We start from the raw sequence: 18,496 nt of genomic DNA on the forward strand, positions 1-18,496 counted from the left end.
CAGACTATTGATTTAGCAATATAATGGCCCAATATTAGTTCTCATAAACCATTCTAGTATGGGACTGAGCTGAAATGCTTTCATCTCTCTTTTGCTATGCTTTGAGTATGTTGATCGTATTTTTAATAAGTCACCCTAAAGCTGAAATCATCAAAGTAAGTGCTGTAGGTGTTGAATTATCAGCTTAAAGTTTTGAAGATGTTGCCTTTTTCAGTATTTCCAGTTAGCTGTTGCCAGTTGGAATACAATATAAGAAATCTGAAGTGCAACCTGTTGAATCAATAATCAGACAGGCTTTTGCTTTTTGAGGTAAGTTTTCAGTGCCTTTTGTCTATCTCTTGATCTGTGGGAATTTACTTCCATAAATTTAAGGGATGTATTAATGCTTTAGCTCCTATAAGCTAAATAGGAGGAACAGGAACAAAAATTCAGAGTTCAAATGCCACCTGAGACACTTTGTTAGTACAATAGTTGTTGTCCATCATATACCAAACTAGCAGGACAAGCCTTAAAATCTGGGTATACACTGTGCCAGTTTTAAAAAAACAGAATATTTTATTGATGCTTGTAGTCAGCAAAATTAGCAAGTGTGTTTTGCAGAGAGCTGTTGTCACTGATGACACACTTCCTAATTTGAAGTGTGATTCTATTGAAACAGGGTGCCAGTACCAGCTCCAGTATTAGTGCATGCAGCATAAAACAAAGGTAGCTTGTAATAACCAATTGCTTAAAGCCCTGCACCTCCACTATGTAACTGCATCAGTAATTTCCAGCCACTGTTTGCTCTTCCTGTCATACAAAGCTCAGCAAGTGAGTGCAGCTAGTGGTTCTTAGTTGAGTCATTTGTTTACATTTGGGTTGCACATCATTAGCGCCTAGCATCTCCCAGTTCAGGCCCTGGTTGTACTTCATAGTGATTTTGCCTTAAGTGATAAAACACATTTTTTTTTGTTTCCAACTCAAGTGGGAATAGTAATTATTTTAATTTTTTTTTTTTTTTTTTGCAAATCATACTTTGTTGCAAGTTGATGAAGTCACTCCCTTTTTAGGCACTAATGCGTCATCACAGGCTGACTTGTGGCTCAGAGACACACCTTGGCTTGTTTCATTGTTGCATGCACTGGGGAACATGAACGCATGGTCTTGCACTCACAATATCAGTGATATGACATTTTTGTACTGTGTAAATATTTATAGTACTATTATCGTGGACAGTATTACACTAAAAATCATCCATTCTGAATGCCAAAAAATAATCAAACTTCAGATAAAATGGAAAAACATGGAGTTTTGTGTTAGTTGGAGTTTAACAGCTTGTTAGTCACAAAATTATGTTAAACGGCAAGTGACTTTGAGCTATTGAGAAGAGGCAAAAATGCACCGCTGTATTTTCCTTTTCACTTCTTTATTCCATGACCAGCATTATTTCAAAACTCATGGGTGTTGGTCTGGGTTGGTGTGTCAGGTTATAGGCATTTGGAGTCATAAACTCTTGAACTGAGTTCAGGGACATCCTATAATAAAAGCCTTAGTCTTAAAGGCTAACTTGAAAAAGAGTTATGAGGCTTTTCCACAGTTTTGTTTTTGTTTTTTTTGTTTTTTTTTTTCTCAAAACTTCTGTGTTGTAGCATATCCTGAATATTCAAACTAAAAAAAATACAATGGAGGACTAAATGCATAATGAAATGCAATGCAGCCCTGATCTGCTTAAATAATTATGTGAAGATTTCTTTGGTGATTTTATGATTTGGGAATTGGGTTACATTTGAGTAACCCTGAAGGAAATAATCTCGCTCTTCAAAAGCTTTCAATTAGCAGGGTTTTCTGTTAATATGATTCTGTAGGACAAAATATTCAGAATTACTTTAATTATAGGCATGTTTCACAAATAGGATTAGCTACCATAGTGTCAAGATGGTGGCGGGGCAGAGTAACAGGTTTGCAATGCTTGCTGAGCCTGAGGAGTCCGATCTTAATAAGACAGAATGTTAGTTGAAAAATTGCTGAGTTAGTGGACGAGGATTGGCATGTGTTCCTGCTCAGAAACGAGGAAGTGAGAGATCTTTGAAGATATTCTGAAAGGTTTTGTGGCAATAATGGCAGGGATTTCAGAGGAGCTGCGTGGAGATGCGCAAAAATTTAAAACGATTATTCAAAACCAGGCAGGCCAACTGGATGCACTTGAGCAGTGTTTAAAGCGAGATAATGTTGTTATTAGAGGATTAATTTAACCACCAAAGGTAAGGGAATGGTGGGCACAATTGGAGTTGAGATTGAGGTCGCTGATTTTAGTTTAAACTACTTGTAGAAAGTATGTGGCTTGCAAAGTGTATTGCCGCTGATGGTGTGTAATAATAAAACGTATTTATTTAGTTTATACTGTCTTTTAAAATTCCCACAGCTATAAACTCCACACTAAACTGGCTCATTATGTATACTGGGGGTTTTCTTTTTGAATAAAGAGTGCAAACAGACTTGTGATGTTTGGTTCTCCAAATTAAAAAAACAGGACTGATGTACTACCCCTTAGGCTGTATTGAACATAAACAGACAGATGCCTCACCCTTCCACTTCCCCCTGCATATTGTCCTGATCCACCGGTCTGTATCGGCGCTGAAGACAAGTCTTTGTGGTCTCACAACAGAGCCTCATCCATCTGTCTGAACCTTGAGTGTTTTTGGCTTTGGGTGCAAAACTGAGAGCTGAGCCACAGCTATGTCATGGAAACTTGTGAACTTGGTCTTGAACCCGGCCAAAGACAATAGATCAGATACAGACAAACACGATTCTAGCTCTGTGTTTTGTTCCATCTTCCTTTCGCTTTATTCTGCTCCCAATGTTTTCACTTCTACTCTTTCCTCCTCATCTGATAGTCAGCAGGTGGGCTTTTTGACCTCAAGCACACTATGAAAATAAGGTGCTGTATCCTCCCCACCTGTTATTTTCTTTTTTCCTTTTTAACTCTCCAGCACCTCTTTGATAAATGAGTAGAGATGATTCATATCCCAGGCAGATGTGTTTCTCTATCATTTCAAAGAATCCATTTAGATTTGTGGTACTGAGAATGATCTCTTTCCTGTCGCCTTTGTCAGGTTTCCCACTAGTTGGGTCTAGGCTTGCACACAGACTTGCTTGCACATGCCTGAAGTTACGCATCTTGCATCACCAACTGTCAGTCTGGGTATTAATTCATTCTGTGCAGCCTTTTTGTATGCATGCGAAATTATTGCAGGTGTTGAGATTAATGGATTTTTTGTTTATTTTTTTATTTTTTTATTTAGGTTTTTATGAAAACATCTAACATTTCCACTCTGAGAGCAAATGGTGGAATTTAACTAAATAAGAAATGTGCTTAATATCTAAAGTGATAAACTTGAATACTTTCTAAAAGGCAAACTGACAAAATGGTAAACCTTAATGTCACAAGGAGTTTATTTGACACAAATGGATAGAATAGACAAATATGAACATAAGAAAGTTTATTTTCTTTCTTCCTTTTTAAAAAAAAAAAAAAAATCTCTTCAACTACATATGCTTCACAGCCATAGACGATATAAAAGATGGATGTTGCTACTGTGAAGCCTCCAGGAAAGGATTTTCGCCATCACCATCTCAGGGTTTTGGAGTGAGATGTGCTGAGAAACGGGGCAGGTCTAATTGTGAAACACACATCCCCATTGGCTAACGACTTGGCACTCACAAGCCAGTGAACATCCTCTAGATAATCATTTATCATAGACCAGGATTTACAAAATTGATCAAAATCAAAAGAAAGGAAAATTGAGAATTTATGGGTCCAAACATGATGATTTGCTGCGATGCTTGATCTACAGCTGGACTTGAAATTAGCCTATTTTATTTGCTTTTTACTATTTTAAACACCCCAAGGCTGCTGTATGTCATGTATTATCAAAGTAGACTTGAATTAGACTGTAATTTTCAAAATTTGCCTTACTAAAAGAATAACTTTTGTCTGAAAAAGTGCCGAATGGTACTGTTTCAAAGAAGGCCCAAACCTATATACAGCTTTCCTCCCCTTCACAATTGTTCTGTTTTGTAATTATTTACACCTGTGAGCAATGCCAGACTCATTTATATGTAATAAGATGCGTCACCATCCTTTCAAGGCATACAGATTTTTCTTTCCCTCACAACTGGCTCTTATGACGGTAACGGTTGCTGCCTCGATGGACAGGCCTGCGTTTGATTCTGTTTTCCACGTGAAACGCTAACTTGAAGGTTTATTTGGATGCCTTTTGTGCTACAGCTGGACTCACATGAAGGTGGGAGAGTTGTAAGGATTTACAAGAGAAGGGGGAGGGTGACATTGCCGCTGGAAACAATGTCATTCCTATTTATAGTCAATAGATGAATGTTTAGTACCACATGGATCCTCTCTGTACTTGTCCTCTGAGAGAACAGCGGCTCGAACCAACAGTGCCGGTGTAACTCAGGCACTTCATATTATAATTTGTGTGTGTGCAGCTAGCCCCTGGCCATGCCTCTCTCTGTGTTTGTGTGAGAGAGAGAGAGAGAGGAGGATCAGAAAAGTGGTGTGAGGGGCTCATTCAGGGAGAGCGGAGATGAGGGGACGGAGGGGGGGAGGGGACTGAAGAGATACAGCTGTTTTTCGAGTCTCAGCTGTTGCTCTTCTTCCATTTGATACAGGCTTGCTTTTCCCCTTTCAAACACACACCCTAACTAGAAGCACAGCGCTGCATTGTTCTGTCTTGTGAGTAAAAGATAAAATAATCAATCTTTCATAGCTGCTATCAGATGGGAATACAGAGTACTTTCCATATTAGTATGAGAGACAGCAATGACCAGATTTGGAAAAATCTGCCTCTGCTGCTTGACTCTCCGTCTCTGCAGATAATTCGGATGGGTTCAGTTTGATATTTATTTCTTTTTCTGGTTATTCTCATCCTCTGCCTCATTTTTCTCCCCCTTGGCCAGTGTGTGGGTGTCATATTTTAGTCTCCCCTGTGACCTCTGACCTAGTGACTTAGAGCGAACAGCTGTGTATGTGTTCACAGGCACACTTGTTAGTTTCTCCCTCGGCCTCTCTCTCTCAGCAGCATTCCCTTTTTTTGTGCGCTTTTAAGTTGTAATTACTCGTTTTATCATGCCCTGGAGATAGGGCAGTGCCATGTTAAGGGGAAATCATGCATGCAGCACTCCGTGTGACTACGTGTTAATCTGTATGGGAAGCCCGTTACCTCAGTCTTGCTCAGTTAAGCAAAGTGACTTGAATTGTAGATAAAAACTGAAACTTAAGTTCTGTGTTTAAAGCCAAAGCCCTTTCCTCTTTTGTCATACTGAATACTTGGCTTTGCAGACTTATGCACACACAGGATGTAACTCTGACAATAGCTAGCCTGCAGAGTGTTTGTTTTCGAAAAGCCTGCTGAATCTGACGTTAAGTTTTGGCTCGGAGCAGCTCTTTTGTGTCAATAGTCTGAACAGATAAGGAACAACTAAAAGAGGACTGGGTTGTAGGAGGAAGATGAGCTCATTGTTGCAGGGATGCTGAAATCTTCTGTTTGTTTGGAATGTCTTATTTAGTGGATTATACAGTACACTGAAGGAGAATATCCTTCTTACGCTCTCAGTAAAGCTCACTGATTTGATCTTTGATCTCATCCTGCCTCATAAAGGCACTTTTTTTTTTTTTTTTGTGGTTAAAGTTTGGCTATGAGGTAGGCCTGCTTGCTTGGGGCCAAAAATACAGCGCTTGTTTGTTGTTGAATGGTTTCTTTTGAAATATGCATTTGTTGAAATTAATAGAAAAATAGTATTAGTGTTTCTTGGTAATTGCTGTAAAGACAAAAGCAAAAGACAACATGAGAGCAATGTTGAAAAAGGTAATGCAGAAAAAGAATAGTTTTATCCTTATTATCCGTCATGGATAATTCTAATTAATTTAAAATTTCAGTCCCTTATAAAGCCATACTTGTGCCAAAAAAAACTGGCACCAAAAGCTGATGGTTGGAGCGTGTGCACAAATTAGATTCAAATTATAACAGTTGTTGATGGAGAAGCATTAAGATCTTGTGCGCCCCCCCCCCCCCCTTTTTTTTTCTTTCTTTTTTTTTTTTTCTTCTGTTCTTTAAATGCAACTATGATTCTGCATTTATGGTTTGGAGATGTGTCCCCTCCTGACCAGCTTCCTGTGCAGGGATATAGAGTTTGGCATGTCTAAAAGGAGGTTTTGTTGTACCAGCACCGTGGGAGTTTGTGCGTATTCCTGTGCTGACATAATTGTATGGTTTGTCAGGTTGCAGCATGCAATGTCTTTTAGCTGTGAGGGCCCACCCGGTATCCAGTCCTGGGAAAGGCTGTGTTTTTCTTTTTGTGGTACCATCAGTGTAGATGTGGCAGAGTCTCATTTTTGTGCATGGACCATTTCTTTGTTGCTCCACCATTGATATGTGGTCATTTCTTAACTTAAAGAAGGAAAATATGTTCACATATTTAATACTAACATCGTAGACTGGGTTAACAAGTTGTAAAGATGGGAATTTGTGTGTGATTTGATTGAAACTGATCATTAAATCCTCACAATCAGATTCAGCATCTGGGTTGCAAGTTCTTCTTACAGTTTAACAGTAGTTCACTTAATGTTTCGAACACCAGGTGACCTTTAGGAAAAAGTTTGACTGAAATCGTTCAAACTCAGGCAGGAACTATTACCCTGGTTTTTATCTGTTCATCAGAATAAAAGCCAAGCAGTTTTGCTCTCAAGATCGGCCACAGTAAGCTTTGCTTTGTCATCAGTAAAGCGCCCACAAAGCTTAAAGTTTTGTTCCTTTTGCAGGTTTTTGTTCTTTTGTTAAGTAAACTTTTAGGGCCTTTTTTTTTTTTTTTTTTTTTAAAAACAAAAAGCAACAACAGAAAGGAGCCATTGACTGAGAGGGAGAGGAAAAAACTCTACACTAAACTCCTGTGACTAAAATTTCAGATGGCATATTTACAGCACTGATTTAAAGCTGTGCATAGGCAAAACAGATGCTAAGAGAAGGAGATGGTTTCTTTTCGTAGTTTCAAATTTAGTGCTCACATCAGGCCGGACTGAAAGCTTGTCTACCTGAAGGTAAATGATTCATTTCTGATCATGTGATTAGAATTCTTTCTCCAGTCTTTCAGCCTGTTGCTTTACATTTCATGGAACAACTGAGAAACATTAATGGCATGAAATCAGTCTATAATAGTAGAATATATGTTCCTACCTGTATTTGAAATGGTTCTTCTTTTCTCTTAATGCAGCAGGTTCTTCAGGCTCCCTCATGTCCACACACAGAGAATCAGAATCAGAAGACTTTATTTATCCCTAAGGGGCAATTAACAAACAACAGAGAGAATACAGTGATAAAGCAAAGCTACCCAATAACACTGTGAACCAAAGACTTTATGAGAACTTCAAGAGGTTAATAAAGATAAAATAAAAAAAAAAAGAACAGAAAAAGGGGCAAGAGAAAAACCTGTCACACCTTGCATTCTAAAGTAATTGTTTCCAAAGCATTTTTTGTCCACCTTTCAATATGATTGTAATCTACAATTACCTTCTTTGAATGTGAACTTGAGTCAGTTCGGAAGTAGGGTTAGCATTAACAATCTCCGGAAATTTTATTTTTTTGTTTCCAACATGATGCGTCATTGGCCCTAAATGATAGCAAGGGGAAGAGCAACCTTTGTGAAGGGGAAATGAAACGATTAGTGTTGCAAACCACCAATACAAATAAAATACCTGGGAATAAGGAAAAAGTCAGTGGAAACTATTGAAACTGCTACTTTCCTCATTGCTTCTGCTTTATTGGCGACGTCAGCAGCCCTCAGCCTGTTTGCATCATCTGACAGAAGTTGGCTAATACTCGTGCAGTACCACTTTGAACAGGTACTTGGAAACCAAGCATTTCTTTCACATTGAGAAAATGCTCAGGCCATTTTAAAAGAGCATGGGACCTGAAGTGGAGGTAGCAAGACTTTTTCTTTTCCTTTTAACTGTGTGAAACTGTCTGAGAAGATGATAAGGGGGTCCTTTTATGCTACTGGACTATAAACAAAAGAAAATGCAGATCCAGATTCCCACAGATGTGCCTTAATTTAAAGGATTGACAACATGTCTGATGGCATAGAAGCTGCTTTTTGCAGTGGTTAAAATCTTTTTCTTGTGGGCACAACATATGCCTAATAGAGCAGGGCGATATAACATTGTGCATGGAAGTTATATAAAAATGTAACAGTGCAAATGCAAATTCCTTGCTGACAGTTTAACCAAAAGGCATTTCCAGTGGAAACTGGCCAACATATCCTCAGCATAACCATGTAGAATATTCACAAAACTTAAAAAGAGGTTATACACACACAATACGGTAATATTATGTTGAAGCACAGTACGTATCACTCCGCGGGGCTCCTGCCTATGATAGCCGTAATCCTCCGACAATCCATCAAGCGGTGTGGGTTCGTATCATAGCAAAGTCGTACTAAAACAGTTGGCAGATTTTCGAGCGCCGTGTACCACATAAAATCATTTCAAGGTCAGTAAACACAACCAGAATCCAAGCATAAGGCACACGGGATTATAAGGGGCACTGTTGATTTTCAGAAAAATCAAAGGATTGATTTTAAGTGTATTTTCCAAAAAACACGGTAATAACAACGGCCCGCTAGCATGCTCTACCAAAAATAGTGTTTTGTTGTGTATCTGACGGACTAAAGCTAAACCAGTTCCACACCACTGAAGTTGCAGCATTTTTACAAAACAATTCTGGTTCATCTGTTTCATTCAACGATCCGCTTTCGCCCTTCTCGTTCTCTGTCACCACCGTGCTTTTTCCACCATATGCGTATGAAAACAAAGGCACTGCAAATGCGCGTTTTACCCATATTCTATCGCGATATTTCATTCTCTTACCGTTGCCCAACATTAAACCAGTATTACTGTGAACGGTATGATATAGGGCTGTGCGATATGACAAAAATCTCATATAAGACATTTATCGTCCTGACAACGATATAAATCACAAAAATGTAATATTTTCTGTAAATTCTGTGAATCTCGGGCAACTCGACTTGCGTTTAGTTTTTCCAGCTGGGCGTCCTTTACCTGGATTCCAGTGTTTTAAGTGATGCATGAAACTAGGGCTGCTCGATTATGGCAAAAATGACAATCACGATTATTTTCACTGAAATTGAGATCTCGATTATTTGACGATATTTATTTAACAATAACAATGTATTGAATAATGACTTTAAAGATAGTGCAAATACTGATAACAGTGCAAATGTTTGCAATATAAAACATAAATGAAAAATGTAAACATCTATGTTTAGTGAACTTTGCAGTGTTGCTCTGTGGTGCAGCTACTACACCGTAGCAAAGTTTACACACTGTGTCTACTTGATCCACGTCTGACTCCGTGAACCCATAATGTTTCCACACCACTGAAGTTTTTTTTTTTTTTTACCTCTTTTCAACCAACGGCAGTCACTCTCCTCTCCAAATAACTTCTGCTTAGCTTTCCGAGCTTCCCTCGGGTCCTCTTAATTGTTGTGACGCGTGTTCGAAATGCAGAGCGGTGCGCTTGATTTGCCACAACGGAGAGTAAAGCACGAGGGAGGTGCTAATAATCGGCTCAGTCATTTTTAATGATCGTTGAAAGCCCAGATCGTAATCGAGATTAAAATTCGATTAATTGAGCAGCCCTACATGAAACTATACATTTTTAGACACAAGTTGTAACGGCCACCATTTTCTCTCAAAGTTTGAGTCTAAGGTTAATTTTTTAGCACTTGATGGCTTTTTTTTTTTTTGCTTCTCATCCGTAAACTCTCTGCATACTCTTTCATGTGATTCACTTTATTTTGAAAAGTCTCAACAGGATCTTGAGCTTTATTGTGAAAGGTTTACGTGGAAAACAAACAAGCGGACAGCGGAGCCACGCGATGGTTTTACCATCATTGTTGCAAACGAAAACCGGTAAAAACAGGCACTTGTCTGCCCATAGTGTATAAGAGAAAGAGAGAACTTTAAGAAGTTAATATAGCCACTAAGGTGACCGTCAAAACGATGAAAAATATTGCTGTAAACAGTTTATTTTACGACATCACAAAACAAACGATAGCATAATAGGAAACGATAGACGTTTTTATATCGTCATCTGATATATCGTTATATCAAACAGCCCTAGTATGATATGGCCCAGCCCTAATGCCTAATGATCACTATCCTATGATCTATAGTGCCTCTTTATTTTATCTTAACCTTAGAGCTCCCAAGTTTGAGAATGAAGGATTTGTGCTTCCCTTCCCTTCTTTTTATTTTTATTTTTATTTTTATTTTTTTAAATAGGAGAGGTGATTATCCAACTTCTTATCTTCTGAAAATTTGGTCAAAAATTACATGTGCAACATTACAGATGCAGTGGCTTGCTGTGCTGGAGTTTGGGCCCTGCTCATGTGTCTCTTGTTTACATATTTACACAAACCAGTTGCCACACACTGATAGATTATGACTTTATATAAGAGACTGCATTATCTTTTTTCTTCTACACACACGATGAAATATCGCCTTAGCCCCAAAGTGTCTTTTGATGATCTGACACTAAAATGCCTCTGCATTATGCAGTTCAGATGGCAAAGTTGATCAAGCCAACTTATCACCACATGTTGGCTCCAGACAGATGGTTTCTTTCTGCAAAAGCAGTTTATTAGCCACATGATTTTATTCAGCTCTGAGACTGCCACCACCCACACGTCATCTCTGCTCAGCCCACTGATGTGTCATCGTGTTCTTAAGCAAGAATCTGTGGTGGAATGCCGCTCATTGTGATGCACCGGGGTCTGTCACTAAGGTGTGATTGATTGATCAATAATAAATGTCTATCCTGTGAGGCTTTCATACTGACAGAAAATTTGTTCATACAGCTATCAGTGTGCTTTTTTTTGTTTTGCTTTTTTTATCCATGTTGTTACTGATGAGAGTAGTAAGTGGTGATTAGCTGGACATTATGGACAATGCTGGGCATCCTCTGCACACGGCCATAAACAACCGGAGGAGTCTGTTCAGTGACAGGTTGCTTAATATATATACTGCATAATATAACGATTTCACTCAGCAATTGTGTCTTTACTTGGTGTCCAACAAGAGGTTTCACTCTTGTGCCAGCCCTCAGAGACTCATAGAGGAAGACATAGAGATCATATCAGTTTCCTCTAAGCATTACTGCTCTGACTGACTGCTCTGTTGCCCTATATTGTTACCATGTCCTTTCCTTGTTTAATAGTCCATGCAGGGAATGACCACAGACAACAGTACTGCTGCCAGCTTCTCGCTTCCTCTGCTTCCTCTCCTACTTTTTTTTTTTTTTCCCTTTCTTTCTTTCCCCACTCAACTGTCACCATGCTCAGGTCACCCAGGCCTCAGCAGCAGAGTTGAACTTGGTCCGGGCAGCCTGCCTGCTCCCATTTGGGCCACAAATCAGGCTGAAGTCAGCACACACACACACAGATACACTCAAACTGTAGGCCCTTTCCCTGCCCACACGTGACAGCCTGCCGCTCTGAGGCCCTGCCACATGCCGCTACTCACAAGCTTGGCACTGTATCCTCTCTTCAGTTCATTTGATGGATAGTCAGATACAGTTATAAAGACCAGTTGGGCCTTGTATTTGCTTTTGGCAGCTGAGGTTTTGTAGTATTTCATGATTTCAGAGGTTGCTTATAGCTGTAAGTAAAAGCTAGGTCACTGTAAAATGTTAACTATAGATGTTATCTATGTCTGTGAGCATTGTACCTACAGAGCCTGCCTGTGTCACTGGGGGATGTGCGATGAGAAAAGACAGAAGACAGCCTGTCTTTAAAGCGTGAGCTCTAATTATCCCCCTGAAAGCTGTAGAGATCAAGCAAGCAGGGGTGAAAGAGCAAGGGAGGAAAGTTTATCTAAAACATTATTTATTTATTTATTTTTTTTTAGAAAAACATCAACACTGGCTTAGAATTGGGTTTAGATGTGTGACATGTATGCCCCCTCCCTCCCAAAACAAAAAACACGATCAGCTGACGGCCATAAAAATGTTTAGACAACTGAAAGACTTGTTGAAGGCATTTAATTGTACGTACAGAAGGTAATTACTTTATATTGTGATATATTCATTATAATTCAGAAATAATTTTATATGGACAGTTGTCTTGAATACCTTTTTTTTTTTTTTTTTTTTTTTTAAACCTGATATAAAATACACATTTTGTGTTGTTGCTGATGAAGCTATATTGGCCTTTTTTAAAATTCAGACACTGCACACTGATTGGAGGGGGGGATTTGACTCAAATAAGGTTAAAAGTTAAATGTTTTGAAAAAGTGCAGGTGTATTTACAAGTGTAAAATTGATCATCACTTTTTTTGTGCTTCATGTCCTACTTTTTTTAAGACCCTCTTTGTCCTCGGCTGTCTATCATTCCACTACATCACAGTAATTTCCCGTCACAAATAGACCCAGATGCTCATAAAATGATGGCCCACTATGGTAGATGGTACATTGCTGTTAATTCACTGTCTGGAAAATCTGTGGTGTCACTGGGTTCATTGCCTATTGATTTTCTGAAGAAGGAAAAAAACAAAAAAAACCCAACGTGCTTTTGTTAGATGATACGGCACCATTAAACTTATTTTCTTTTTGTTTGCATTATGTTGCTCTAATAAATCAGATGCATGCGAGCGTCTTGTCTGGAAGAGTGGCTGTATTTGGGGTATAGAATTATCTTCTCACTTCCTCTTGTGCGAACTTAATAAAAACTGTATCGACCGAGCAACGGGAATACCGCATGCTGTAATAGCAAACTGGGGAATTACTCAAAAGTATAGCCTGTGTGTGTCTCTGTGTGTGTCATAAAATGCAGAAAGTCCCTGCACCCCTGACTGGTGTTTAAAATTTGAGTGGATGGAGAACATTGCTTTTATGTTCACATCAAAGTGTAATTGTAGTGTTATGACAGTTTTTGGTTTCGGTCCTCCTGTTCCTATAAATGTTTTCCCTTATCCACTTCTGCTGGTCTAAACTGCCATGGAGTTACCACTGTCCCGTTATTGACCTTCATGAAGGGCTGAACATCACTGGCATGTTAAGTGATCATGTGAAGGGGCTGTTAGTCGTGTTCCCTCGACAACACACACAGACATTATTGTCCCTCTGCAGGCATTGTCACCAACTTCTGCTTATACAGCCAACCTGCTGAGTGAAAGCGGTGTATATCGATCCATGGCGACACGCTGCTGTAGTGCGTGTGTGTGAGTGAGAGAGAGAGATAGAGATCGTCCGGGCTTCTCTTAGCTCCAGATCAATACTGTCCTGCTGTCCCCTAGGAGGCTTGATGAGAGCCCAGAGAAAGCGAGAACAACCTTGACTCAGTCTTCCATGGCATCGCATTAAATGAAATGCTACCAACAAGCTCTCTGGTGATTAGCAAGCTTCACATAATGCATGAGCAAAATTAAAAGTAACACTTTCTCTGTTTCTGTAAAGCAGTAGTGAACAGGAAATACAGTCATGTAAGAAGTCTGGAGGCAAGACGGAAGACATGGTTTGCACTTGATGTGTGTGCTTGGCTGCAGATGGTCTGCAATAGGAGTTTATGAGGATATGGGTTTTTGAGGAGTGAGGCTGACAAGATATTATAATATTTTAAAACTATACTGCAGCAAGAACTCAGCCATATAGAGCCATTTCATGTAATAATTTATATAACTTCCATTGCTAAGTGCTGCTGTAATTTTGAGTAATTGTTATGTTACTCTGTTATTTGTCAAAGCACATTTGCTTTTGTATAATTTGCCCTGTTGTTAATACCATATTATACCAAATTTCCCCTTGTGGGACAATTAAAGGATTATTCTATTCTATGCTGCTTTTTATAGCTTCTTTTTAATGTTTAGATTATTTGAGTGACTTAAAAAATACAGGTAGTAGGTCCTGCGTTTTTATATCTTAAAATTTGAATGTGCAGTGAAGTGTTTCATCTACAGATTTACCCACTCGGAACGTTTTCTTTTCATATGGTAAAGAGGCCTATGATATATTTGAATGGTGGAGGGATAATTTGCTTTAGAGTTTAAACTTGGACGGTGTGAATGGTATGTATGCGTACTGTGTACTAAAGAGAAGGGGACAGCAGCACAGCTTAATGGGCTGTCACATCCCTCAGTGCACACCTCAACACACTGACCCACTTTGGCTCTCTGACTTTGGCGCATCTGCGGCATGCTTTTCAAACGCATCAAGCCCCACTTCTGCTAGGCAGAGCAGAAAGCACATGTCTGTACTGAGCATGTAGACCGTGACGAAGAAGAGGTACTGCAGTTTTTATCATAAAGCACAGCGGAGGAGAAAAAGACTTGTTTTCAAATGACTGTGCGCTTCAGAGGAAATGCTTCCATTATTGTTTGCTTGCTAACAAGACCTCCCTTAGAGAGAGAGAGAGACACACACACACACACACTTAATGTTTAATAGTGAGAACAGATTGAGAACCGATGCTCGGCCTGCAGGACTGTTGGGTGTCAAACAAAAGGCCTTTAGTTCTTTAGACGGAGACTGGCAGGGTTGGCTCAGTGTTTCTGTTAACACTAAATGCTACACAAGTCTCGTGTGATCCTTTATTCAGTCTCACAGCTTGTGACCTTTCCTCGATCACACAGATCCGTGTTGGTCCTGCACATACCCATTGTGCTCATTTCCAACTCCCTCTTTTTATTCTTGGACTTCACTGGAGTAGCTTTACATGATTGTTCTAAAGAACCTTTTTTTGTTTTGTTTTTTTAAATTTAAATCTTACCTTGAGTGCCCCCCCCCCCCCCCCCCCCCCTCCCAGTTTATCCATCGTCTGAAACAAGCCTTTTTAGCCCTGTTCCTATGATAGTTTGCACCTTCCTTTCTTCTTCTTATTGTAAGCATACATACAACAAAAGTAAATAGGACACACATGTGAGTCAACTCTCTGCATGGAGTATTTTAATGCCAGGTGTTTACTGTTTCCATGATGCTGGGCCATCTGGGATGCACTGCTACAGATTTGTCATGTAAGATGTTTTGTGTAAGACACCCGTCTAGAGCAGTTCCATGGGTGTATGGGTACTGTAACAGAGTTACAGCCACCCCATGTATATATCATATTTTCACCAGATTAAGACGTGGAACTTTCCGTGCTTCTAACGAATGAATGACTAAAATAATCTGATTATCAATAGTTGATAAATTTTCGCCTCTCACTCCACTCCCACAAACTATCACGTGCAGCGCAAACCCTCAGATTTATTTATCTTAGTGTATGTTTGCATTTCTTACTAATCAGTGCTTCCAGCTTGAATATATAATGCTGCCATAAAATAAGGTTGAGGTGAGGATTAAAAGGACAGGAGATGAGCAGTTTAAGCAGGACCTAGGACATGTCCAATGGAGGTCATGGAAGACCTGTTTTCATGGCTGCTGGAGGTAGGAATGTAAAAGGTCAGTGCACGATGTGGAATGCGTCGTCACATGCACAGATACGCTGGCACGTGCATGACGACAACACACACAAAAACACTCGCTAATACGCATTATGCCCTTCAGTACTGAGGCAGCCTGGGCCTTTTGTGTGTGAACTGCAGTATGTGAATGTCAGAAGGTAGTCTGGAATTCAGTGAATACAAGGAGGGAGAGGCAGCCAATTCACAGAGCGAAGTCTGATTGAACGCCACTTGCTATGCAGTCTTATGAGTCACATTTAGCTTAACGACACGTCCTCTTCTGCAAGCTCCAACACGAGTAGTTCTACTTTCTGTCACTCTTCCTCTTCTTATTCCAGTCGTGCCCTCTGCAAGGTTTATACTTGTGATGTTGAGACGTCAGCCCGTCTTGTTCCCCACACACACCTGTGCCTTATTAGTGCGCACATGTTTTTCTGCCAGCTGACATTATAAACATTCCCTGGGCTTGAACCTCAGAAAGCCCAGCATTATGACACGCCTATGTGGAGTTATGTCATCAAACACAGCACATTTCAGCTCAGCTGACTGTCAGTTGTGTCAGACACAAGGACATTTAAATCAGGAGCACCAGCTAGTTGGGATTGGATAGGGTAAGGCAATGAGTCAGATGTGATTGTTAATAGCGGGAGGTGTGGATATCGGAAGAAGCTGTAAAACTAGATGTAAACTAGCTAGGATGGTTATGGTTAAGGAGTTCTAACAGGACAAAATGAGTGACAGCAGATGAGCAGAAACCTGCTGTTATCAGAGGCTGTTTACACTGCTCTGGGTTGATAACACTTTGACTATAACACGCCGAGGACAGATGTGAGAGCTTGTTAAAGCTGTGTACACAGATGCTATTTCTGTCCTCCTAGCACAGAGATGTTTGTATGTATTTATTTATTTTTTATATTTAACGAGCTGTGTGACGCAGGGGGGAAAAACGAAACCCAAGTGAGGCAAACGTTCATTGTCTTATTTATTTGATTTTATGTATTTATTTGGGGTCATGTCTTTATAGGCTTATCTTAGCCAAAGTTTGAAGTTTATTTTGGATTATGGAAATCTTAATGTAGTGTTTGGGAAAGGTAACAAACAGAAATACTGACTATCGTTATAACCTGGAGGGAATAGGAGATATACCATGCTCCAGTCTAGCACAAGCTTTTATTGCTTATCGTAGTGAGACACCTACTGGCTGATGTGAGTTATGGAAAGAGTCTGGAGGCACAGAGGGAGACAGGATTTCCACTGTGTGGGTTTTTACTCGTGTTCAGAACAATCATGGTGCTTTTTGTTCTTTTCCCCCTTATTTCTTTTGTTCCTGTCTTTCACACACAGACAGCAGAGACCAGCCTTGGAGAACGATAAAACTCGATAGACAGACGAAAACAGAACAACAGCCCAACTTCACTTAAAGCATTATGTACATCTGACACCCATCTGGTAAGTGTGGCTTTTTTTTTTTTTTTCTTTAAAGAATGTCTAGCTTTTTACGTTGCCTGAGGATCAACTTAATTTTTTATTTTATTAAGTCTATGAAAACATAGATTGATGCTTAACCTCACAAGTGATATTTTTAATAAATGTCTAATTTGAACCTAGATAAAAGGGCAACACACACATCGGTATTGGGCCAGGAAATAAGATAATTACAGATGTAGTATTTTTATATACAGCAGACTCAGACTTGTAAACACAGGCCAGCTATTGCTTCCTGTAGGATTATGCACTTTGTCAAACAATGTGAGGATAGTTTACATGATATGCCGGCGTTTGCTGGTATATCTGTCTTGTCTTGTCTTGTCTCGGCAGAACTGTATAAGGAAGTTAATGGAACAGGCCACTTGATGAAAAGACAAACAAGTAGGCAGTCAGGCGCTCACACACCTGCAGGCCTCTGCTGGCCTTCAGTATTCTGAGCAGCTCCTTATTTTTTATTATTGCTTCTCAGTGTGCTTTTGGCTAATAATGGTCTCCAAGGTGTTTTCAGTGCTGAGCAGACAAGAATATTAAATTGTGGTAGAATATTAATAATATATCACTCAGTGATGTACGAGGATTAGATTGTCTCCAGTTTAATATTTACAATTCATATTATTATTATTATTATTAAACGCTTCAATAACCCCTTTGTGTGTGCGTGCGTACACACACACACACACACACACACACACACACACACACACACACACACATAGTTATATGTAGGTTGAAAATAAAAGTGTAGAATGGTTTTAAGACTTTAGAACAATGTGTAGATAAAACAACAGCAAAGACAAATGTTTGGTAGCAAATCTGGCCTGGATGGAAGCCAGTGAATTGGTCGGGTAAGCTGTTTACACTCACGGACCACAAGCCCCTTTCACAGAAGATCTTTTCCTAATGCTCACCTTAAGCTCCTTCTGTCCCGTCTTTCCTCAAGCATAGTAAAGGCAGACTATAAATGTGCACATCCATATGGTGTGCACAGGCATTCTGGACCAATAGCTGAACCTCACAACCGTTTAACCAGCATTTCTTTACATCATAACTAATTTCGAGAGGGTACATTTTTCCTTGTAGTTGCGACAGTATGTCTAAATCAACCCATTTCAACCAGTAGATGGCGCTCTGTTTGCAAGATGAGCAGTTTGAATGCTGCTATTAATGATCAGGATATCGTGCGCAATTTGCTCACTGTCATATATTTTGTATATGTTTTCTGTCAGAGGGCCGGGCGGGCTTTGCTGTAGCTGAGGATGATGAATGGTCTCCTGCATTAGAGCTAGATGGTGTGGGAATGATGGACCTCCCTAATGGCCAATCCAGTATCTCCACCAGTGCTGCCACAGTCTCTGAGGTAAGGCCTCATCCACGTCAGTGTTTTAAAATGCAGCCTGTGTATAGCTTAACTATGAAAGGTTTTCGTGTATAATTATTATATATTAGTATTAGTCAGCTGACATATTAAATAATAACATTTTAATATATTATGTTTAGTTTTTC

General features: G+C 39.6%; 1 protein-coding gene across 1 annotated transcript in view; it reads left to right on the forward strand.

Annotated features, from left to right (window-relative positions):
- ralgps2 (Ral GEF with PH domain and SH3 binding motif 2) overlaps positions 1–18,496 on the forward strand; it is a 70,529-nt gene that overhangs the window by 6,350 nt on the left and 45,683 nt on the right. The window contains exons 2-3 of the mRNA XM_085347251.1: positions 16,850–16,954; positions 18,220–18,350. Of these exons, the coding sequence (XP_085203377.1) occupies positions 18,291–18,350 (60 nt within the window). The 5' untranslated portion in view covers positions 16,850–16,954; positions 18,220–18,290. The remainder of the gene's footprint in view (positions 1–16,849; positions 16,955–18,219; positions 18,351–18,496) is intronic.

This window comes from Diplotaxodon limnothrissa, linkage group LG23, assembly GCF_057381915.1.
Source record: "Diplotaxodon limnothrissa isolate DT_005_m linkage group LG23, D_limnothrissa_male_GT1.1, whole genome shotgun sequence".
Classification (NCBI taxonomy): domain Eukaryota; kingdom Metazoa; phylum Chordata; class Actinopteri; order Cichliformes; family Cichlidae; genus Diplotaxodon; species Diplotaxodon limnothrissa.